Raw genomic sequence first — 25,662 nt, forward strand, 5'->3', positions numbered from 1 at the left:
AAAAGCTTTTGAAAAACCCTCACAAATAAATCTGAGGGCAAGGGGGGGAAAAAAGTGAAGTAGTTGTCTTGTTTTTTTTAAACCATAAATTAGGTTTATAAATAATGCAGTCCTGCATTTGTTGTGGAACTAAACAAGACACTAGCTCATCTGAGAGGCTTTAAAATGTAATTGTATTGCTCTTAAAAATAAGGGCAAATTAACTGTCAAAACAGAGCAATATTCTCTGCCAGACAATTATTTCCATTTTATGGACTTCAAAAGCTTTTTAAAATGTGTGCAGTGATTCAAAACGGCACACATCAAAATACATATTTTACATTTTCTTTTTTAAACCATATCCTGTTATTCTGATATGGACAAATAAATACATATTTTAAGGCTACTAGAAAAGAATGGGGTTTGTGATGCTGACATGATGGACCTAAACAACATAAGTGCAACAAGAACGCAAATACTTTTAGCACACAATCGTAATTTTGTGCGTCAATTCATTTTGAATGTCTAAGTCAGCAATTCAAAACCACAACATAAAACAAACATTTGAAGGCAACTCGCCCCCTTGAATACTGAGGTTAGTTACTTTCACTGTAACGCAAAAAAAAAGTAAAAATATGTACAAGCTGGACAACGACTTGCAATGTTTTGGCAATTTGTCTAGAAAATATTTCTGGCTTATCATGCTTCTTTTCCACCAAAATACTTTGCGTTCTGGTGGCAGACCCAGTTCTCGGCCAGGAGAAATAAAATGCAAATTAACCAACTGAAAACAAACGTTATTACATTGCTCAATGAGACTGTCAAAGACATCAACATTTCCCTAATGCAGGTTTCTTGGTTACAGACCAGCAAGCTTTTAGGGTCAGACTGGAACCTATTTTTCCCATCCACAATTTCCGGGAACCTTGTGGAAAGGTTAGAGGCTGGAAACCCATACTGCAACAGTGTAAGTAAAAAAAAAAAGGCAGAGTGTCAGACCACATCTAACTTCAAACTTGTGTGAAATTAAAACATAAATTCCTCGTCCCGTTCTATAAAGCTGTAATAGGAAAAGGTCACATGGTGTCATGAATAATTATGAAACAGTGCATGTCATAGGATAGATAATACCATGCAAACTCATGAATAACCTGGAAGCAGAACATAGTGCAACAACAACAACATCCACCATGTGCAACAGGTTGACATTCAAAATGTGCTCCTATAAGCTACGAAAGTTTTTTGTTCCCTTCTTCCTTTTATTATTCAGAGGCCTGGTTATAAAGCTACAAATTATTCGTAGTTTTAAAGAATTATGTAAAAATGAGCCATACATTCTGATTATAAAACTTCTACCCTTTGAACTTGGTCCAAATTGAACTTGGTCCCAAAAGTCTATGAGGCAGGCAACCAATCACTGTCCAGCAGTCTGCAGTCCTGCTTCACCTTTGCTGACGATGTCACTTCCACCTCCTCCATGGCCCACTTCTAAGCGCTTGAGCTGGTCTGATGGTCTCTCTGTTCATTATCAGATGAAGGTGGGCTCAAGGGAAAGGCTGTTTCAGCTGTGATAAGTTTATCTTGTTGTTTGGCCTCTTCTCTCAAAACCATGCTGAGAGCCATCTCATGAAAGTCCAAATCGAATGGAGTAAGAAACGAGGAATCTGGGGGGGATTCACATCCTGTGCAAGACTGTGAAGAAATGAAATAACTTGCACGTAAGATACATAAAATAGCACTACTGCATGTTAGCATGCTGCTAAGCTAACAATACTTTAAACGGCATAAAAATATTGAATAAAATAGTAATTTTTAACTAGATTTAACCATTTTCTTTCAATATTGTTCAGTACACTACATATTTAGAGTTGGCAGAGCTTGTCGCAAGGCATTCTGGGTATTTACCTCATTTTTTAAAAGATGCAGTGAGAACTGCAATAGAATCTGCACAGAACTAGAAAGCAGTGGCATTTTGGTACCTACTTTCTGAAATAGCCTTTGTATTTTTGTTTTTTTGTTAAGAGCTACTTACTGTAACATTGATGGCCTTTGGTAGGCTGCCGGTTTGAAACCAAGGGTGGACCTGAGTTAACTCTTTCTTCTGCTCCTCAGTAAAATGAGGCTGATGCTTCTGAACAGCTTTTAGGGCATCTCTATCTTCTTTCAGTACTGATTCTCTGTCTCTGTACACACACACACAAACACACACAAATACAAATGAATGTCCTCTTCTGGCATACTGTAGTTTGTGCTGCACTAAAGTCTACTTCTTTTAAGTATATAAATTTGTCCAGTGAGTCATTTATATTCCCACCAACTTCACATTTTAATTATGATATCCAAACTCATAATTAAGGACTTTAACTCAAAATTTGTTTCACCTCAATCAAGAACACCAGAACCAAATAATCAAGGTCTTTGGACATGATTTTTGCTATTTGTAAATAACAGGCAAAGGAGTCAGAACAGAGTTGGAATTAAACTCTTAGAACTAAGTTTGCTTGGATAGATTTCCAGGAGTTGTAGTCAAAACAAAGCTGATATTCATTTAGGTTAGGCTAGAATGTGATTGGGTTACTAAGCAATCTGGTAAAATGGCCTTACTTGACGGGAATCTGGTATGTCATCATGACTTTGTCATCCGTGTTCGCCATGAGGAGCCAGATGGGGTCCTGTAGGACAAACTTTATGAACTGTTCCCCTCCAATATCTTTAGGTGCTGGTTTATGATTGTGATCATTCTCTGATGAGTCAATGCTTCCAAAGTACTTGCTAGTATTACTGCTCCCTGAGATCAAAAAGTCCAAAGAAAAAAACAGGCATGGTTAAAAACAACCAGTACAATTCTTCAGAATTTCTCCATTTATGTTCCACCACACAAATAAAGTCATACAGGTTTATAATGATATAAGGATGAGTATGAGATTTGTGTGATCTATAACTTTAAGAATAAAGCATTCATGAGTAAATTACTCACTAGTGCCACTTCCAGATGTGCTACACCCATTCGATCCAGATCCGAATGACCCTGACCCTGATGACCCAGAGCCTGAGGCAGCGGAGCCGGTGCCCGAGCGGGAATCCTCTTGCAGCAGTAGGTCCAGCATGTCACTGGAGGTCGACGTGGCATCCTGGTTGGACTCATTGACTTCAGACTAAAGGAAGTTAACTAAAGTTAGCAAAGAAGCTAGGTAATGAAAAACAAAGAGTTTTTAAAGGTTCTTAATACTTACACTGTCATTGAGTTTGCCATCTTTGGTGTTGCTGCGATTGCTGGAATTTTGCACCACAGTCCCGCCCCCTTGTGTTCCTCCACCTCCTGGGGGTGGAGTCTGTTGCATAGTGTCCGTTCGGTTGCTTTGCAATTCCTCAAGTTGTAAAAGATTGAGTGGGGAGGAGCATCGGGATGGAAACAGAGGAGATCCAGACCCTTCCCTCTCGCCAGCCTGTTGCCCAGTGGACTGGGGTGTGCTGGAGCGAGACTGCCCATGTGGCGCAGTATTGGTATTTACTGCTGGCACTGATGGAGAGTTGGGGAAAGTGAACAGGGGACTTGGGTTGTAGAATTGCTGGGGAATCATTGTAGGCATGGCAGGATTCATTTGGGAGCCCAATGGATTGAACTGTCCCATTGCAGGATTGAACGACGGTAAACCAATAATAGAGGAAGGAAACTGGCCCAAGGGGTTCATTTGGGCAGGCAGTTGCCCAACAAGCTGCGAGTTGGCTGGGTTCAACTGTGGTCCTGTATTACAGAGTTGTGGAAACATATAGTTGGGCAACATGAAGGTCATGACTGGTGGCATCACTGGAGGAAAGCCTTGCATGGGGAATCTAGGGACTCCCTCTTGCAAGGAATGATCTGTTCCCATTTGGGGCATTGAGAAAGGTGATGAAATGGGGAACATAGGCATGTAGCCTGGGGGAAAGGAGGTCATCATGGGAGTACTGCTAGTCTGGGATGCCGCAGATGGTGGCCAAGAAGTGGAAGATTGCTGGACTGAGGAGAGGTTGGGTCTTATTGCTACAGGATTGGATCCTCTATAGGGGCTAGACCCAGAGGGGGAGGGACTGTCTGGTATGTTGCCATCTACTTGGTGTTTCAGTCTTTTCCCTCCTCTACCATGCTGACGACTGCTGCTGTTGCCCACAGAAGGATAGTTCTGGGAGCTGTTCACTCCTAGACGGCACAAGCCAAATATTAAAGGCGAAGGTAAAGAAAGTCAGACAGACAACACTGCAAAAAATGGCATATCTTACTTAGTATTTTTGTCTTGTTTCTAGTCAAAATATCTAAAGATTCTTAAATCAAGATACTTTTACTAGATAAGCCAAGTGACTTAAGATATTTATTCTTGTTTCCAGGGGGAAAAAAACTAAATTAAGTGCATTTTGCTTAAAACAAGTAAAATTATGTTGGGTAAGTAAAATATTCTTAAAACAAGATCATTTTACTTGTTTTAAGCAAAATGCACTTAATTTAGTTTTTTTCCCCCTGGAAACAAGAATAAATATCTTAAGTCACTTGGCTTATCTAGTAAAATTATCTTGATTTAAGAATTTTTAGATATTTTGACTAGAAACGAGATAAAAATACTAAATAAGATAAGCCATTTTTTGCACTGGAATTCAACCTGTGAACAACTCTACAATGGCTACCTTTTGCCCCAGGTGTAGACGTGTGTCTGCGCTGTGGTGGCCCGCTGGGTTGGACCATCTGCAGATGGCTGATGTCTCTGAAACGGCTGAGGAAAGCTTGCTCTTCTTGCTGGGTATGGGCAGATAACACCGCCTTTGTGAGGCCCTTCCCTGTATTACCTCCACCTCTTCTCTCCTTCTCCTTTTCTTTCTCAGGAACAGCAGCAGTGGGGGACACGGCCTGCTGGGGGTTCATGGGCATGGGAGAGGTGACAGAGGTTGGCAGCTCCTCCATCATAACAATGTCTGGATGTAGATCAAATGGAGTAGATTGTTTGCTTTGAGATTGCTAAGTCTGTCATTTAATGGAATATAAGACAAACCATGTATATAGGCCTGTCGCAATAATCAATATATCGACTTATCGCGCATGTATGTACATGACCTCAATCATTTTTGGTGACGCAATATATCGCCCATTATATTTACTTAATAATTAATGTCACCATGTTTTGTACATTCCACTGGCGCCTGTGTCTTTTGCAGCTTCTCGTACATAACATGATGCAGTCATGAGGTGCTAGCTCAAGTAAAAAAATGCTTCTACAAACAAAGTTCTATCTGCAGATATGGTCTAGTTTAGGGATCTGTGCCTTTGTGCATACGGACATCTGACTGCTAAGTAGTGATTGTGTTTTTCAGCAATAGTGTGCACCCTTAATTTACAGAGAAAATGTCAGGGAAAAATATGTAGATGGAAAAATCTCCATACAAGTTCTTTGTGCATTTTTCTTTTTTTCTACTTTGCACTTTTTTGTTAGAAAATGTTTATTTACTATTTATTCAGGTTTTTTAAGGCATCTAAAATTTTGATACTTAATTTCCATGATATAAATATTCTTAAAAATTTTAAGTTTGTTGTCATTTGGAAGTGTGTAGGCCAGGGGTGCCCAACCTTGCTCCTGGCGATCGACTGTCCTGCAAAGTTTAGCTCCAACTCTAATCAAACACACCTGCCTTTAATTTTTAAAGTTAAAGTGATCCTGAATACCTTAATTAGTTGCTTCAGGTGTGTTTGATTAGGGTTGGAGCTGAACTTTGCAGGACAGTCGATCGCCAGGAGCAGGGTTGGGCACCCCTGGTGTAGGTCTTCTTGCATTATTATGCTTTTATATTCAATAGAATAAAATGGTCTTTAAAATTACAATTATATCGCTTATCGCAATTATTTCTTGGGCAATATATCGCACAACAAAAAGTTGTTATCGTGACAGGCCTACATGTATATAGGTCAATTACAAGATTAGCCTAGAAAAAGTGTTCAGACCTGATTCAGGTGGCTTCTTGTCACCAACGTGAACAATGGTGCTGCTAAAACTACACAGGGAAGTGGCCGAGACAACACTTTCAGCCTTGCAGTGCAGAGCCAGAGGGGTTAGGGGGTGTGCTGGTGCTGCAGGGACAACCTTCGAACCCTCGGTCACCACAAGAGTCTCTGCTATGTCTAAATGGAAGAGTGAACTTTAATTCCATACATTTACACACAGAACATGCACAGTTATTAGCTGATACTGAAAGAATACCAATAGTGGTTGGTTGTATCAGTCTGCTTCTTTGTCTCTGACTTTCTGAATACTTATAAGATGTGCTGGGTGAATATCCCATTTTCCTGTAGCAATCCTTTACTGACCTTCAGCTGCTCCAGCTCCTTCTCTTTGTTTATCATCATCAGAGGTAGAAGACGTGGTACAGGAAGATGAACCACACTTCCTCTTCACTGTGCCAGGGACATTAAAGCTCTCCAGATATCTGAAAAAAAACAGTGAAAGAATGAGACCATATATCCAATACACACACCTTACATACTATACCTATCAATTATTATTCAATCTTCACCTGTCTTTTCTCTTTTAAAATAAGATGGAATTGGAGAAATAAAAATAAAAGCACACAAATCCTTTTAACTAGTACAGGCGGACACACCGACTCACCTTATGATGTTGTCCAAACAGTTGATCTGCTGGTACGAGTAGGGCAGCTCCTTCCTGGGTGGACTGGACAGCGCTAAACTTGCAAGACCTTCTCTAGCAGAGGCCTCTGCTGTATCTGCTGCACTTGCCAGTGCTTCTAATATATGACAGGAATCAGGTCACTTCAAATGTGATAACAAGCATGTGACCTCTGGCTAAATAGATAAAGTCAGGTCATTATTACTGACATATCAGCAATGTTTACCTAAGCTACTCTGTTTGAGAGCTGGCGGCCGGTTTCGGGAGTCAATGAAGACCTGCTGTCCATTGGCCTTTACCATGTGCATGTCTTGACAAATCTGCTCAAACGTCATCTAGAAAGAAATGAGGAAATAAAGGTTGGCACATTGCACGTTAGTGTAAGTTGGTGTTTATTTCATTATGTAATGTTCAATACTGTTATGTGTACATCTGAACTGAAAAAAGATAAACGCCCTTACTGGTTTCCTAGGCTTGATCTGGTCCTCGGAAGCATGCCCGTTACTCTCAGAGGAGGAAGTGGCGCTTTGCTGATGCTCGTGCGAGCCACTGCTGCCCAGGCTGCCGTACCCCTGTGAGCTGCCGGCATGAACGGGCTGCACCAGGACCCTGTGGATCAGCTCATTGAGCTGTGGTACATCTGGGGACATGGTTCTCACCTCCCCGTCCTCCAGGGCAGTGAACACGTCCTCATTCAGTGGACTCCTACAGAAAGGAAGGGATGGTAGACAGGTTTTGTGGGACCACTTTAGGGGTTGAATGGATCGTAGTTGATCCGTATGGTTCAGCACGCATGTGATCCGTGGATTAATTGCAAAATTTCACCATAATAGAGTGAAACGTGTTTACACACTCAAGCGATTTTAAACCATTCCAGCGCAAGAGAACTTGATTCGCTACTCGCGCGCTGTTTTCTATGCGCACAGCCGCGCACACAGGAAGAGAGGCTAACTTGTCTTTAATCATCTTTGAACTTTCTTAGGCTAGTAGTTTTTGCTGTGATATCGAAGAAGTGCTTAGCTTCAAGTAATAAATGGAAAGCAAAGTACTTTGAAATATCTTGTTTTCTTGCCGATCCAACAAAAGATCCGATCCGTGACTCAAAAACCGTAATATGATCTGACCTATGAGTTTTGTAATCCGTTAAACCACTAGACCACTTAAAAGTAGATATCAGGTTTAGTTAATGAGTATGTCATAAGAGTGGCTGCCAGGGCGTTGCTATGCGGTTGATTAGATTTTGATTTTTTTATTTGTTTTGCTTGTTTGATTGCTATATAAAGTGCAGCCACTTACGTTCGAACTTTGTGGCGTCCCACTATGAAAGCCACCTTCCTGCTCCAGGGGTTGATAAAGGATGACCAGCTGGTGTCGAGGGTCAAGTACTCCCCACTTCGTGCACGCATGCGCAGGGGCGAGTGGTCAAACGGCTGCCCTGCAAACTGGAGAACTGATGAAGGGAAACTATATCAATTAATTCTGCTGCACACATATACACCATTGAATCGTGCCTGTATCCAGAATGAGCTACTCACTTTTTTTGTGGATGGCCACCATAAGGAGTCTATCTTCTGGATGCAGGTAAATAAGCACCGGCTTCCCAACTAAGTCCTGAGGCAAGTAACCTAATAATGGCACTGCCCTGCAAATGAGAGCAGAGGTTTATGCAGCTGTTCAGAAGAGACATAGAGAGTAAACATGTGAGACAGCTCTAGGTAAAAATGCAAACCTTTCATCAATCTCTTGGAACAGACAGTTTGGGGTGTGACTGGTGGTAAAAATTCTCTTGTCTGCTGGGATACGAGGTGCTTTTAGGTAAAAACACGGAAACACATTAGAACAGACATAGAAAACAAGAACCAAGTGCAAAGTATGCTTAATTAAGTGTCATCTTACACTTATATACAGTAAGTCTGATTGATTTTTCAATTACATGCACGTTTACTAGTGCTTTCAATAATTGAAAAGACGAATTAAGAAATGTTATTTTTAATTTTTATTCTTATTAGATGAAACAGTGAAAAAGGCCAGTTTTTTTCAACATGCATATTATTTAAGTGTTAAGATTATACTTTCATAACAGTGAGACAGTTTCAGATTTCTAACACACTAAGTAAACTACCAATCAAAAGTTTGGGGTTGGTAAGATTTTTTAAATGTTTCTGTAAGAAGTCTAATGCTCGCCATGGCTGTATTTATTTGATGCTGCTTAATATTTTTGTGAAAACATCATTTATATAACAAGTTTTTACTAGTCCTTGCTGAAAAAACATTAAATCCCAAAATATTTTAAATCCTACTGACCCCAAACTTTTGAATGGTGAAGTATTTGACATTGACACAGTCTTGCTTTACCCTCGTAGCCGGAGTGAACTCTCTCAGCGATAAGGAGGCAGCAGGGCTCAGGTTGGGACGTATCGGAGTCCCTCAGGGTCAGCTGATATGGCGTGAGACGGAAGGGGTAATACTTCACTTCTCCATCGCTGTCCCTACCTCTGCTGATCCGACAAAACATTGACTTTTCCTCTGTACAGTCCACCTGTGAGGCTGTACACAAATGAGGCTTTAATAAATACTCATTTTCTCAGCATAAATTTGGGCAATCTTTAAAAAATAACTACAAATTTTTACCATTATAGCGCATCCTAACTAAGTGAATTTGATGATTGAAGAAGTAATTTTTCAGTTGTCTATAACAGCAAAATGCTGTATGAAGCAACAAAATCTATTTTTTTTTATATAACTCAGATTGTATTAGTCTGAAAGAAGAAAAACATATACACCTAGGATGGCTTGAGTAAATCATGGGCTAATTTTCATTTTTGGGTGAACTATCCCTTTAATACATTATTAAAGTTCTTATTAATATTTTGAATTACGTTTTATTTTCCATTTTCTTTGTCATTTTAAATTTTAGTAATTATGTTGTGCGTTTTTGTAATTTTTATCAGTTTTTGTGTTTTTTTTAAATATGTCTGTATTTTGTATCTGTATATGTTTTTTTAAAGTTTATTTTTAGTTATTTTAGTACTTCACTGTAAATTAAATGGAAATGAGACATGTTGCCTTGCCTTTTTTGTTTGTTTGCTTTTTACTTTTTATTTCATATCAGTTAATGTTCATTTCTTTTTAAGTAACAGGAATACCTTTTTGTCAGAACAATGGAAGATGGTATTTGGGAAATCTGTTATTATTTTCTGTTACCAATTCCATTTGGTACCAGTAGGGATATAAAAATTCCATATTGCACCTTTAATATACACCTTTGTGGGACAATACTTTTGACCAATAAAGTTTCAGTACTATACCCATAAAACAATATACCTCAGAAATACACCCCCATCAAAATTCCTTGCAGTTTGCCAATATAAACAGCTGAGGACAAAAACATGTGCCTGGCAGCTTTATAACAGTCTATGGCGAATAAAACGATCTGTAACTGATTTACAAAATGTACTGTGATCTCTGCTTTGTTGCTATATTCACACAGTCAATAAACTTCCACATACTAGTGCCTGCGCAGGAGGACCACGGCGGCAGACGACAGGGAGCGGTGCTGCTGTAAAACGTGCTGACATCCTGAGGTGCGAGCAGCTCTGAAAAAACGGCTCCCTGCAGCCTCTCGGGTTTACAGCGCAGCAGAGAGGCCGCCTGGGATGAGATATACACCACTTTACCAGAGAGGAACGACACTGCCACAGAGAACGTGTCCTAAGATAGAACAGAGAAAGAATGAATGCGTTAGATTCTTCTGAAGACTCACAACCGGATGTGTATGATTAGGTAACTTGTCTAGTCATACCATGTTTTGAAGGGTGTACTCTGGGTGTAACTCTTCAATAGTAAACGACGACAGGTCCAAACAACACCCATGACTCTCTTCCACACTCCACTGATGGTAGTATTCTTGATTAGCTACAGATGAACACAACACACCCTTTTATTGGCACACACACGCTGGTACAAGAAAATGCAATTAAAGTTTCAGTTTTCTACTCACCCCGGACTTGTTTGACACAGTTAAGTGCGTACTGCAAGGAGGCTAGGGTGCTTGATCGCCCCTTCCTGCGCCATTCTGCCGGCACGCGAATCTTTAGCTCACGCAGGGCTTTCAGCAGCTCTCTCTGGGTCTCCAGCCGGGCTGGCTGGTCACCGCTGGGTGCTTGGGACGAGCTGCCACTCAAAAGACTGTACGAAACCGAGCTGCTAGGAGGGGAGGGACTGTTTCCGTTTGAGCTGGGGAGAGACATTTTAATGGGCGAAATTAGCCAGTATTTCTAATACAATTTATTTATCTATCAGAAAACAGGATTTCACATTTCCAATTTAAAAATTAAATAATTTCATTTCAGCAATGACAAGTTCTAAAATACATGATTTTGGAGCTGATACTAGTTCTGGCCATTTCCGTCAATTAGCCAATCTGGCACAGATATTGTCCGATAATATTAAAATGAACATGACCAAATACCAGTCTTGTTCCAAAAAATTACTGCATGTACTATGCAATTTTAATCTGCACCAAGTGAAGCGTCATCATGCCAACGCCTCAACCAGTTCCAAAAGAAAAGGTTTTTCGGGAGTAAACTAAATAACTGAATGTGTGAGATATATATAGGTCAGAGCTCCTCAGGCATACACATTGTTTTTTTATCTCTTTGCTGAATAAAGTGGTTCAAAGACAAGTAACAGGTTTACACTCATACATTTGACTAAGATTTGTATCCATAATGACTCTGCATTGCAATGGCATTCAAGCTATTTTATCTGTATATGTGTACACCCACAGTTTAAAAGTTTGGGGTTGGCAAGATTTTTGAATGTTTTTTTTTTTTTTTTTTTAAAGCCTCTTATGTTTACCAAGGCTGTGTTTATTTGATCAAAAACTGCAAAATATCATTACACTTTAAAATATACGTTATTCCTGTGATCCAAAGCTGAATTATTACAGGCATTAATCCAGTGTTCAATGTCACATGATCCTTCAGAAATCATTCTCAAGAAACATTTTCTTATCATTATTATTATTGTTGAAAACATTTGTGCTTAATTTTTTTTGTAGAAACCAAGATACATGATTTTCAGGATTCTTTGAGGAATAGAAAGTTCATAAGAACATAATTTATTTGTCTTTGCCGAATAAAAGTATCAATTGCTTGATTCAAACTTTTAAACGGCAATGTATACGTATTCATACATACAGTAAATACAAACAGACACTGGGAAAAACTACTTATAACATTAATTTAACCATCTTCCTACCACATAAAAGTCATGTTAAACAGATTTCAGTTTAAATATCACATACCTCTTGCTTTCCGTAGTCTCTGTGGTTGAACCCTTTCTGTTGTGAGAGCTGCACGTGGATGTTTCTCGTCCCATGTGTCCTTCGCTCTCCCTCTCGGCCGAGTCATTCTCGCTGGAGTGGGCATCCGTGTCATCAGAGTGTGTCAGCTGGGGTGCTGTTGAAATGTCCAGCCTGGGACAAATGGACTGGCTGTTGATCATTCTGGGAGAAGCATTGCTGTGGGCTTCCCCTTCATCCTTATATGTTGTTCCCTTCCCTCTACGAGCGCCATAGGTCACTGGTGTTTGAAAGCTGTCATTACTCATAATGAAGCAGAATAACTGTATATATTATCTGTCTTGTGCATCTGTAAGGGACCTTCTGACAGAGCAGGGCATGGGAACTCTTTGGTTATCCTAAATATCTGCTGTGCTAAAACATAGGTACGGCCGAGAAACTTTTCTTTGTTTGTCCTAGATGTTTCTGCTTAAACGTCCTTAAAGTTGCAAACCATCTGGTGGGAAATAATAATAAAAACAGGATAAGCAACAATTGCACACCTGAAGATATGAAGAGACATGAAAAATTTCAAGATGCACACAGAGGATAGTGAGTTCTGTCACACATTGTATAAATGTTGAGTGTTGCATTTTAATCCTGGCCTATAATGACATTAAAGAACCACTCTGATGTATTTACATTCACTTGTTTTGATACAGTCAATATGATGCAGTGTCCTTAAAATAATTATATTTGATGTTCAGAGCCATGTACTTAACACATTTTAAAGCTGGAGGGTCAATGAAAAAATTTATTATACGTGACATATTATATAGCACACAGCATGCTTTTCATTTTTTGCCCTATTTTGTGTGTGTATATATATATATATATATATATGCAACTATTAGAACAAAAAGCAGCTTTTCTTACCTTATAAACATATTTCAGTTGCTCTGAAGTGAAGTTTAGGCTTCTTTTCAGAGCTTGTACACGGATAGACGCATGTGCAATGTAGCTCAGTACTGCAACTCGGGTCTTGTCTGATGTTAACCCGTGTACGGACACCATTTCACGTGTAACGAGCAACTCCCGAAACCATCTCTCGTTGGCTCCTAACCTGCCATCACCCCGCCTGCAAAGCATAAACCCCGCCCCTCAAAGAGAAACTCGCGCTGCTATTGGACATGTGGGCAGGGCTACGAATGCTCGGCGCTGCTTTGTCACGTTGTAGCGAAGCCTCCATCTGAATTGTGTGGACTTGAGGGAACAACAAGACCTAATTTGCTCTTTTCCAAACCGTACTAACTGCTGTAGAGGCGCATAAGGGCTTTTTTCTTATACTATATAAGACTAATACACTGACATTTTTTAAATAAAAGTCAAATAAATAAGGCTATGATTCTGTGAATAATTACGTATGCGTAGTTGAAACGCTACCGTTTGTAACTGCGCGTCTTCTTTTCGGTGGTTACATCTTCAGCGCACTCTATGGTTGGGAGCCGCATGCTTCGTTCCTCGTGTTGGAGCGTACTGAGCGGACTGAGCGTACTGAGCGTGTCCGTCCACCTGCAGCTGACACATGAGGGCGTGTGAGGGCCATGCCTGCGTTTACTCTGTCTCATGTTGAAGATTGCTGCTCAAAGACGCGGTGGAAGTTGATCACAGCTGGACACATGTGTTAAGTGCTTTGAACACATTGCAACCGTGACAGGATGCTATTATTTAGAGGAGTTAATTATTATTTGCAATTATTAATTTCACATGTGGTCAGTGTTTAGGCTGACTATGACATCATGTATCATATGGTAATAAAATGGCACGGGATATTACAGTCAGCCAGTCATAAACTCTGGCCGAGTGATACGATTTATGTATTTTTTAATCACCCTGAAGATGGTATTTCATGATAATAAACAGCTGTCTGTACAAATTCCTGACTGTGCATTATTGGGGGGTGGGGGGATTCTGCAGGTTATATATTTGCGTCAGTAGGTGATGACTGTTTTAAAATTGAGATAAAAATTGAGATTATGAGGTTATTATGACATAGAAATGTATTAAGACATGCTTTTGACTGTCATAATCTTTGTCTCATAATTTCAAAGTTTTTGACTTTTGTGTTATTTGTATTATTTGTATATTATCGTAATTATTAAAATTTTTTGGTCATAATTTCAGCTTTTGTGTCAAAATTATGACTTTATGTCAGTTTCAAATATTATACAATTTTATAAAATAATTTAGATTTTGTCATATTTTTTACTTTCCCATATCATAACTTTGACTTTTAATATCATAATTATGATTTGCCTAGGCATACAAAATTAAGGTAAGTTAATGCTCGATATTAACTTATTGTTTATTGAACTGTTTTATAGAAGCAATTAAAACTGTTCTGAATGCATATACATGTAACTCAATGTACTTCCACCGCAGAACATGACCAGATACGTTTTTTGACTTTTGTGTTATTTGTATTATTTGTATATTATCGTAATTATTAAATTTTTTTGGTCATAATTTCAGCTTTTGTGTCAAAATTATGACTTTATGTCAGTTTCAAATATTATACAATTTTATAAAATAATTTAGATTTTGTCATATTTTTTACTTTCCCATATCATAACTTTGACTTTTAATATCATAATTATGATTTGCCTAGGCATACAAAATTAAGGTAAGTTAATGCTCGATATTAACTTATTGTTTATTGAACTGTTTTATAGAAGCAATTAAAACTGTTCTGAATGCATATACATGTAACTCAATGTACTTCCACCGCAGAACATGACCAGATAACCATGGTATTTCTGTTGTTCCATCTCGGAAACGTTTTCTTAGAATGAATAGTTTATGCAACAGTGACGCAGTAGTGAATAGTTACTTGTATTTTATAAACGTCTTACCTTTTCATTCTGTGATAGTGTAAAAATCCTCTCCAAATGCTGGAGCTGGCCATGTTTAATAGAAGATTACTAAAAAACACAGCTTATATGTTCCTAAATACATAATCATAATACAATAATATCTTTGATACTTTATATAAGAGTTATTAAAAAAACAACAACACAGACCCATTTTTATTATATATTTATTTTTTTTACGTTGTCATTGTTTTCAAACACACACACACACACACACACACACACATTTTAATTTCTAACTTGGAACAATAAACACAGGTCATCATAACTGATTTTTTTTGCAATATATGTATATTTATATATATATATATATATATATATTTTTTATTTTTTTTTCCCAAGAAGTTCATCCATATAATAGACATTGACAGATTTACTCTACAATTGATTTCATGTGTGTCTGGTTGCCAAAAGGTTCCCTGTTACAATGTACTTCGTTCTGTTTAATATGTAGTCCACTATCACTTATGACACAAATAAATTGAAAAAATAAAATAAAATAACAACAACATAAAATAAAACTGTGAAGACCACATTACCCATAATCCTCCAGCCTAGTCCCTCCAAAGAGGCCAGACAAACAGGGGTGATGCTAATCCTCAACCTCTCTCACGAAAACGAACCTCCGTAAATCAAATAAATAAACAAATGAAACACAAACTGTTATTAATACAGCAACTTGCCTCTTGGTTCGATGCATTTCTAGACCTCCATGAAGCTCTATGGGATCAGCCCCCTTAAATTCCACTTGTTTATACTCTTTATTCAGTCCCAAAAACCTTCAAAGAATCAAACTCGTGTAAAATCCCATACGTTTTCATTCAAAACATCTCTGCACTAATAGCAACCAACTGAAGGTGATATCCCAGTCTATACAAGCTTTCTGGGAAAAAAACAAACAAACTCTTGACACGCTAACCTTTAGTAAGGCAGGGTTCATTTTCCAGTATTATTTAAATTATAGAAAAAAAATCACCCTCTCCTGACTAAGCACAATGAAGCTGTGCCACAGAGCACCACTGTGAAGCCTTAACTAATTTCTGCTTAAACAACTGAAGACTAAACAACTGTATGACGTGAGTAATGGAGAAACCACTGTGGCTTTTAAGCTGGTAAAGTTCTGTGTCTTCATTGGTTCCCTCCCAATAAAGAAGACGCAGCATCTTTAACAGGCTGGCGTGACAAAACTACTGCCACCGTCCCTCTCAACCCACACAGTTTTGAACAAAACATACATTAGTGCCAAGACAAAAGAAAATGTATTCATACACTCACACAAAGAAAAACAGAAAAGCACATACATTATTTGTAGTCCCCTATTAGAATCCGTTTAATTTGTGAAGCGTTTTAAACGCTTTGATTCATTTGTCATGTTTGAGTCCTACCCCAATGTATGTTGTTTATTATAGACCCCTTTAAAATGTTGACAACCCCTGGAAGAAAATTCTCTTATTTGCCTAATATAATATATAGTTAATCTATTTTAATATTATATTATTCTAATTCCAGATTGTTTATGTCTTAAATGTCAAATCTAAAAAAAAGAACCCCCTTCCCCCAGATGAAGCCCACACTACAACACAAAACAATACAGATTTTTTTTTGTTGTTGGTCTTTTTTCTTCTTTAAATAGCTACTAAGAAAGAGTTTCATGTTTTATATTCAGCATTACAGATACAGACCTAAAGTAGAAGTTGTGCTATCATTGATATAGATATCAGGCATGGTCCGTCGGATTGTGGTTTGAAATTCCTTATGCTGTTAGCAATCACCTCCACTTGATTACCAATACTAAATATTCAAGTAAAATAAACAGACCTGAAAAACGCAGAGAAATGGGCTAATTCTTGTTTCCTTTCGCTGGATGAGAGCTTTTAAAAACCAGAGATCAGGGGAAATGTTGGCCCTTAACCTGTTTTTGATGGCAGTTGGCAGTATAAGCAAGATATAATATGGTTTTTGGTCATTTATCATTAAAATAGCTCAACGTGAGTGGGACAAATGAGTGAATGAGCATGCCTATCTCCTTTTAAAGAAGAAAAAATGAATGAAATGAAAATTAGTTTGCTTGTCAGAAACCATAAATGCAAAAGATTACAGTTCATTCTGCTCCAAACATAATTCTTTTCCATACGGATGATTAATATGGAATGTAAAAACACACCAGTGGAATAATATCTCTAGCTCCGCCCCTTAACATCCCATCATTAAAATAGCTCAACGTGAGTGGGACAAATGAGTGAATGAGCATGCCGCGATAGAAAAAAAATGAACTACGGCTATCTCCTTTTAAAGAAGAAAAAATGAATGAAATGAAAATTAGTTTGCTTGTCAGAAACCATAAATGCAAAAGATTACAGTTCATTCTGCTCCAAACATAATTCTTTTCCATACGGATGATTAATATGGAATGTAAAAACACACCAGTGGAATAATATCTCTAGCTCCGCCCCTTAACATCCCCGCCTCCTGTCACAATCAATCAGCTAATCTATGCTTTCCCCCCTGTTTATGCAAGCAGGTTGCCACGGGAACAGCCTTTCTTTACCTGCAGAGGTCTAAGCAGCCTAATCTGTCAGGATGAAGCTGAAATATTCTGCACACACACTACGGCGGGCGGCTAGAAACCAAATCATGTGTGAAAGAAGAAATGCTAATGGCGCTAACTTGGAAATGTGAAGGGGAAAGGGGAAGGGGGAAGGGGGGAGGGGGGTGGTGTTCACGTGCAGACGCACACTTCACGCCTGGCTCACTTCTTGTTGGCAGATTGGGCGGATGAGACTGAAGGGTGATGCTGATGGAGACGTATATATGCACGAGAGCAAACCAGGAAGGGCACGGTGGAAAAAAAAACAAAAGATAAAAAGAAAAAAAATGTCCCCTCAGGTGCTTGGCAGTGTGTAAACTACAGCTGAATTTAACAAACAGGCGCACAGAGAAGTGGATAATAGTGAGGGACACAAAGGTGCCCGCTGTGCACATGGCAGCAGCGCCAAGTCCTGAACTATGTGGTCCCTTTCCTGCCTGCTTCACACACAAAAATATAATATAATCTATACCTAAAATCAAAAGAAAGACTAAATTAAAGGCAGTATCTAGATTTAAGAGAGAGAACCGCAGCTGTTGAAGTATTAAGATCAACCTGTGTGCTTTCAGATGGAGGAATCAGTTTGGCAGTATTTCTGCTGCGAGGGAGTAACACAGCGTGCGGTTCTCTCCCATTCGCACCTGCAGTCTAACCAGTTAAAAGGCGCCATCGAAAACAAGCTTTTTGTGCATGATACTATTCCCAATTTCCGGTCAGTCTCTGGCCTTGAATCTCTCTGGGCTTCAAAATCTTTACCAGCAGAATGAATCGGGGAATTTTGGTCCTGATTTGCCATTCGAGATAGCACTAACACTTTCAAATCTTTCCATGTACTGCGCAATTGACCCATGTGCGATTAATAACTTCGGCATCCCTGTCAAAACCTAGTTTGACTGCGTTACAAGTACTCGAGGTTGTTTAAGACCTATTTTGGAATTCTTTCAGATAAATACGCTTGCTTTGTTTGATAGACAGCATAATTGTACACCGCTATTAAGGAATGTTTAAGAGATAAGACACTAAAGACATTAAATTAAGATAAACATCTACAGTCATTGGTCTGTTGTGGCAGTTCACTAAGAGAGTAAGTACTATTGGTGAGAAAGAAAGAAAGAAAGAAAGAGGGTTGAGGGGTAAATGTGTAGGTCTGAGATAGAGTGCATGTGACAAAGAACAAACTGGGGATATTGATTCAGTACCTCAGTTAAGGGAGACTATCACTTGTGCAAAAATGCACCAATACTCAGTGAGCAAGAAAGAGTGAAACAGAGCGTGCAAGATACAAACACCCAGATTGAGAGGCAGTAGTTTAAACCTGAAGCAAAATAAGTTTTACAAAACTTAAAAAAATATACAAATGCACACTCACACACAAACTACAAAAACCATTATATCAGAATAAAACTCTACAAAGAACATTTGGAATATATACTGTATAATCGTATCGTATTCTAAGGGCTGTGATTTCTTTTTTTATCGGTTGTCGTTGTCACAAGTAATCAGGAGTTTGGAGTATGAACAGTATTTCAGAAAAGCCGGAGGTATTTACAGAGGAGACATGGCCACACACTCACGGACAGGACGAACGAGGAGTGACAGGGGTCCAGCTGTGAGGCAGTGGAGGCAGGGGGCAAAGGGGCTCAGGAAGGGGCAAATCAATTGATTGTTGTGAGAAGTCGTTTTTCTCATCTTTTTTGGGAGAGATTTTTCTGTGGCTTAGAATTGGTCGTTCATGAGCTCAGAGTGGGGTAGGAACATCGTGCTTTAGGTGCTGAAGTACACTGTGAAGAGAAGCAGATCAGATTTATCGTCAACACTTGAGAAAGAGTATGTAATAAGAAATATAATTATATAGTGAGTCACTCTAAGTATTTTGTACTTAAGCCACCTTTTCACTATCCAAGACAAAAGACAGACCGGAAGTCATTAATTTCTAATGGAGAGTAGTGGAGTGGAGTTTGATCCTATGCGTATGCTGAATTTTCGGATGTGATTTCAACTTTGGAAGCACTGAAATATTTGACGTTTTGCAGTTCACCATATGCAACAGCCAGATCATCAGATTAGTGAAGAAGAGAGTGAAATTTACCAATATTTTCCACTAAAACCTGTAAAATGGGCAGTTATAAATAATTAAGTCAGAAATTAACTTATACTTGTTTATTTACATTGATTAGCCCCAGAAACCCTACTTTGCTTTCAAAAATATTTGCTGTCCTTTGTTTTGTGTGGATATATTATACATATATATATATATGCTAGTGCTGTCAAACGATTAATCGCATCCAAAATAAAAGTTTTTGTTTACATAATATTTGTTTGTATACTGTGTATATTTATTATGTATATATAAATACAAACACATGCATGTATATATTCATGAAAAATATGTTATGTTTATATGTTAAATATATTTTTATATAATATAAAAATATAAATATATGCATGTAAATACATGTAAATATTTTCAAAATATTTACTGTATGTGTGTATTTATATATACATAATATTACAAAAACTTTTATTTTGGATGCGATTAATCGCGATTAATCATTTGAGAGCACTAATATATACACATGTGTATATATATACACTCATTATTTATTCATTTTATAATGGTGAATAAGAAGTTCCATGTGACTGCCACTAGGGAGGCAAAATGTGACAATCGTATGAGAATGTCAGAGATAGTGGAAAGGCGGTTTTAGTTTTAAAGGGATATTCTGTATACAACATACAATTTGCGCTCAGAATTTTGTACCTCAGTTTGTGAAATCAAACACAAATACCAAGTTGACTGTAAAGAGTGCTTAAAGGACAAGTTCGCTGATTTTCAACCAGCTTTCTATTTTCACAATGTCAGAGGTATGTGCAAATAAACAATGTGTACTCTTTCTTCATGCTACCTGCACTCAGATCTTTACTGGTCAGCCAAAGACCGCTGGATGGCACAAAATGCTAAATCTTTTGACATCTCCAGGGTTTTTGTTAAAACTACAAATTGTATTTATGCATTTTTATATCCCTACCTACAGTCAGATTGAGCCCAGTGCAGTATGGGTGTTGAAGATCCCTACCTTTTTGGCACAAAGTAACGCCACAGCCCTCTTTCTATGTTTTCACTACTCATGTAGCACTGATTTTAAAAAATGCCTTTCTACTGCATAGACAGCCAAGTTTTATCTTGCCATTGGTAAATTACCCCTTTAAAATAGAAATCTATGGAATTACTTTTTTTTCTCAAACAAACTACAAATTTCTGCGTTTGAGATTCAAACATGATTTTCCCAGTTGTATTCGACCCAGAATATTCCTTTGAAAATCACTAAGAATATTGTCATTACTTACCAATGATTATAATGAGGACAATCACGCATATCACCCCCAGGATAATCATCATCTAAAGAAAAGAGGTAAAAAGAAGGAGAATAGGTTGAAAAGCAGTAAAGAGTAGACTATAAAGACCCAACATTCAAACATTAGATTAAAAAATGTGTTTTTATGAACTACTTTTTGTTTTGAGGTACTGTTTTTTATATGATTTTTTTTATATATATAATTTTAAGCTGTGAATAGAAATAACACAACATACTTTACTGACAGCTAAATATGTTAGAATGATAAAGGACTTTAATTTCAAAGAGGTGTACTGATTTGAGGTTTCTTGTTAGCTGTTTGCTTGATTTAGATGTGTTGTTCTGAAAATACATAGCCTTTTTCAGCCTTACTCGAGGCACTTTTTGTGATGTTTACCTTGGCATTCTTCCACCAGTATTTATTCTTGAGCTTGGCAGCACTGGTCTCAAATTGTGAGGCTCCAGCTTGCAGGGCATCAGCCCGATCATCCAGCTCTGACAGCTTCTGGTCCCTCTCCAGAACCTTGTCTACGTTCACACGCATAATGTCCACCACCTGGGAAACGATGAAGGTGACTCTTAGTAAACTGTGTCATCCCTTATATATATGAATGTGTTCTGAAAATGCACTTGTAGATGAAAGAAGCCAAAGAGATGGGGTTCACTCACCTCATCCACCTGAGCCTGTGTCTGCTGTAAGCGACGGTTGCTGGTGAGGTTAGGGGGACCTCCTTCTGAGGCAGGGGCACCAGCTGGGGCAGACCTGCAAACCAACATACAGGCTTTCGTCAATACTTCAGTATTACTGGGGTGTATTATTAGTACAATGACTTAGAGAATATATATATTAGGAATATGAGGAACATTTATTAGTATTGTCCTAAATTACTAAAAATAATGGTTTTGCTTGCATTTCTTAATAGAACAGTATTTGTTTTCAAATTTTAATTACAATTCAAATTCATTACTAAATTAGTTTCAATAAATACCTACTTGATTTGTCGTAATCATCATACCAGCAAGATTACATAAAATCACACATTGCTACTGCCATCGCATGCAGACTAGCTGCTGTGTGAAAAGAAACGAAATTATTTAGTTAAATGTACTGTAGCGCTTCACTCGCTGTTTTCTTTTGTAAAGACTGGTGTATGTATTTTAATGTAACTGACAGAAATCATAAACTAAACAGGGATTTCTGAAAAAGTCTCCTTGCTAATGCCAATCTCAGCCACCAGAGGAAGACAGCACTCTGTATAAAGGTCACCTCTGAAGGATCCCTGGATATAATCCCAGTTTAGTTCCCTAAGTCTTTTTCTTACTGGGATCTTACATATACGAAAGGAGTAAAGGAGCCGGGAGTAAAGCTCACCATATTTGTATTCTTATTTACCAGCTTTTTTTCTCATTCTCAATTGCTTCCGCTCCTTCACATTTACAATAATCTATATTTAGACATTAGTCTTGGCTCCTCTCACCTTCACTGACATGAAAAGATGTAATAGCACTTCACTTTGACTGATGCGTATCAGTTTAATGGTTCTTACAACCAGAACATAATAGTAACATTCTTGCAACTCAAAGTTTTTATTTTCATGTCTAAAATACATTAAAACTATTCATAATGCTTTGCCTATAATTTGACCTTTAATCAATTAAACTATAAACAAACAGAAATATATTAGTAATGTTTTTGTATTCTGTGTTAATGCAAGTACATTAGAATCTATCTATCTATCTATCTATCTATCTATCTGTTTGTCTGTCTGTCTGCATATCTATCTATCATCAAAGCATATGAAGCAGAAACAGGCTTTGAGAGGTAACAGTCTGTGAGCACATGATTCAATGCTAAATTACCCAAAGACAAAATTTGGGTGTAGCTAAAATCTTAGTACTTAGACTAATGGCTGCGCCAATGCTAAATTTCTCATTTAAAGCTAAATATGTATAATTTCATCAAAATTCATTTTTGAATGACACACCAAACATTCGTCCAGTGCTCTTATGGCCTGGTTATGCAAGGCTATTTTTCCAATGCTCAGACAAATTCCAAATAAATGAATGAGAAAGCATCGCACATTTACTGTATTTTACACTAATATGAGGTTAAATTGTTTCTGGACTGTTCCTTACACTGGACTGGTAAAGGCAGGGTCATATGAATGAGATGAGCAACATCCCCACCCCCACACAAGGCCTTCATTAAGCCTGTGTGTGAGTCTCTCTCATTGTTGCGTCACAATTAACATACATTTTGTCAAATAACCGGACCGGATGTTACTGACTGTTACTAATTTATCTATTTTTATGTATTGAAGGCAAAAGGTAGAACCGTAAAACAGTATGGTCATATCAAAATATCACACTCCAGACCAAGTGATGCCTTAAAAAAAACTATACAATAGGGGAGTTAATATGGGCATATTATTGAAGTTATTTACAGCCTCGATTATTTAAACCAGTTAAACGAGCGTGTCTAGAAAATCCTAGAGTACAAGGCCATCTTTCCTGCAGAGGAACACCTGCGCCCTTTGTGCCAGCCATTTGGCTTCAGTCCAACCAAATATCAATAAATATCAAGGCCTGGTTCCATAGAAACATGTTGAATAGGTTAGAGAATCGTATAATTCGAAAATGTAACAAATCGCATCGTCTCGAGCGTATGACCGTCCGTTCACCAACCCCCACGACTCGCGTGGAATATCACGCCTCTAGTTTACAGCCTGATGTCTTAAGACGTTTATTATATACGTTTATATTCGGGCCAGTTATGTTTAAATTTAGGTTTATATATCATCTATAAAGAAAGCTTTATTATTTTATTATCTATTAAACTACTGACGTTTTATTAATCACATATTGTATGTTCATGATATAATTCTTATTACCAGAGTGACAAACCCGCTCTTGTCTGACAACAAGAGAAACTTTGTCATAATGCAAAATTAATGCGACGAGTAAAAATGCGAATTCAGTGACGATGTTTAAACCTCAAAAATATGTTGACGTTAGTAATGGAACAGAACTGTGCTTCATACACTCACTTCAAAACGTTTGTTACTGATCTGTTTTGATAGGAGCTTTTGTAATACAGTAATTTAACATTTGTGTAAATGTGCATTGTTAACAACAATTCGATATGAATATGTGTCATTTACACTTTTTTTGCGAGTAAGAGAGATTCACTCAGCTTCCGCCTGAGTGCCGCTTCAATGGCCCCTCCTCCTGACTCATATCAGCCGGCCTTTTTAAAATAAACAAACGGTTTAATTATTTTTTTAGAAAATACTTTTGATAAAAACCCGAAATTAGATGTACGTATATGTTAATTTTATGGTTAAACGAAACTAAATGCGAATAAATAGCGAAAAGGCCATCGCTTTCGAAAATCCACCAATGGGATCGCAGGAAGCACCAGCACGTTTATATGAGATATAAAAGAAACTGAATTTAAATATATAGTTTACCTTTTTAAAAAAAAACTTTAAAACGCTTCTCTCGCACTAGTCATTAGTACAAATGTACTAGTCATTTGTACTTTAAATTCTGATGAGTTAGAATCACAACCGTGATTGAGAATACATGCGTGGTTTACAAAATCTTTCCGAGACCGTGTCATGGTTGCGTCAGTGAGGTATATCCTTACCTGTTACCTTAGAAATAAGGTATCAGAGCATGATGATTGGATTTGATGAATACGTGATTATGCTCCGTATTCGTTTAGGACATGCAACATCCTAACGAATCTTGTCTGAATCTCTCATTGTGATGTGGTGTAATTATAGAAATCTTGTGTTGGGCTGTCAGTTGTGTATCTTCTGAAGTTAATCTACTGATGAGGTAAAACGACTGAACGGGTCCAGTATTAGTTTACAGTATGGTTGTGAACGGTGTAAAGATGTTTCATTATTGATGTTAGTTTTTTTTAGCTTATATAAAATTAAAGTATGTGTCGAGTGTTTCGTGCGGCGCAGGCTTGCTAATCATTGTGCTCTGCACGCGTGGGCTCGAATCCCATCCTCGTCGTTTCAGGAAGTTGTCACGCTACATGTAAACATTATCAGGTAACAGTGGAAGTGCAGTGGGTGAAGATGTCTTCCATCTGTTCCGTTCAAGGTTTTTGTCCTACCGCCACAAAATGTACAAAGGATGGAAAATGTCACAAAAATGCTCATGGTCTTCTGATAACTTTGTTGCGTTTGTCATTGATGAAATGACAAATTTAAACCCGCTGAACATTGTGTGTATTCAAAAAAAATTCTATTAAGAAAATGCTCGCCGGCGCCGTGGCTTAGTTGGTCAAAGCGCCTGTCTAGTAAACAGGAGATCCTGGGTTCGAATCCCAGCGGTGCCTTTTGAAATTCGCAAATCTTGTTTCTTGTATAAATTTCAATGATAAGAAAATAGAAAGAGAGCTCAATAATGCTTTTTTGTGAAAGGGATGAGCAGTTGCAAGTGACAAATTGGAAGTTATATGTCTGAAGACAAATCTAAAGATAGCAGCAAAGTTGAAGGTCTGTGCTGATTGATACATCCGGAAAAAAAAAATTAGGGTTTCCTAATTTAAGAACAGTTTGAAAATATTTATGGCAGCGGTGGGATTCGAACCCACGCCTCCAGAGAGACTGGAGCCTAAATCCAGCGCCTTAGACCGCTCGGCCACGCTACCCTATGAAGCTAGTGAGAAAATGCCATATACATGGACCTGGTATTAGGTTATACATATATATTAACGGACGAAATAATTAGCTTTTCTGAAACCGTTTTCTTTCTATGACCTGATGGTGTCAGTGTGCCCACATACTTTCATCTGGGCTGAAATACATATGAAACAAGAAGATGAATCAGATAAACAAACCAAAGTACTTTTTATGTG

At 38.0% G+C, this 25,662-nt stretch overlaps 2 protein-coding genes and 2 non-coding genes across 4 annotated transcripts; 1 reads left to right on the forward strand and 3 right to left on the reverse strand.

The window, feature by feature from the left end:
* Window positions 1-12,976, reverse strand: per1a (period circadian clock 1a). The gene is made up of 20 exons (XM_016273428.1): window positions 12,847-12,976; window positions 11,935-12,427; window positions 10,627-10,862; window positions 10,429-10,541; window positions 10,136-10,337; window positions 8,982-9,173; window positions 8,356-8,434; window positions 8,162-8,268; window positions 7,923-8,076; window positions 7,088-7,331; window positions 6,853-6,961; window positions 6,609-6,744; window positions 6,308-6,426; window positions 5,945-6,121; window positions 4,639-4,923; window positions 3,213-4,159; window positions 2,957-3,134; window positions 2,584-2,767; window positions 2,012-2,162; window positions 1-1,671 (listed from the first exon to the last, which is right to left on the reverse strand). The coding sequence occupies exons 2-20, from the start codon at window positions 12,237-12,239 to the stop codon at window positions 1,468-1,470; spliced, it is 4,122 nt and encodes a 1,373-aa protein (XP_016128914.1). The 5' UTR covers window positions 12,240-12,427; window positions 12,847-12,976; the 3' UTR covers window positions 1-1,467.
* A 4,067-nt stretch (window positions 12,977-17,043) lies between these two features.
* LOC107586201 (vesicle-associated membrane protein 2) lies at window positions 17,044-21,560 on the reverse strand. The gene is made up of 4 exons (XM_016273467.1): window positions 21,453-21,560; window positions 21,181-21,339; window positions 20,776-20,827; window positions 17,044-19,208 (listed from the first exon to the last, which is right to left on the reverse strand). The coding sequence occupies exons 1-4, from the start codon at window positions 21,558-21,560 to the stop codon at window positions 19,192-19,194; spliced, it is 336 nt and encodes a 111-aa protein (XP_016128953.1). The 3' UTR covers window positions 17,044-19,191.
* A 3,506-nt stretch (window positions 21,561-25,066) lies between these two features.
* trnat-agu (transfer RNA threonine (anticodon AGU)) lies at window positions 25,067-25,140 on the forward strand. Its single transcript has one exon. It is a non-coding gene; the product is annotated as a tRNA-Thr (tRNA).
* A 233-nt stretch (window positions 25,141-25,373) lies between these two features.
* Window positions 25,374-25,455, reverse strand: trnal-uag (transfer RNA leucine (anticodon UAG)). Its single transcript has one exon. It is a non-coding gene; the product is annotated as a tRNA-Leu (tRNA).
* Window positions 25,456-25,662: the final 207 nt, after the last annotated feature.

The sequence above is a fragment of the Sinocyclocheilus grahami genome, unplaced genomic scaffold (assembly GCF_001515645.1).
Source record: "Sinocyclocheilus grahami isolate Dianchi unplaced genomic scaffold, SAMN03320097.WGS_v1.1 scaffold78.1, whole genome shotgun sequence".
In the NCBI taxonomy this organism is placed as follows: Eukaryota; Metazoa; Chordata; class Actinopteri; order Cypriniformes; family Cyprinidae; genus Sinocyclocheilus; species Sinocyclocheilus grahami.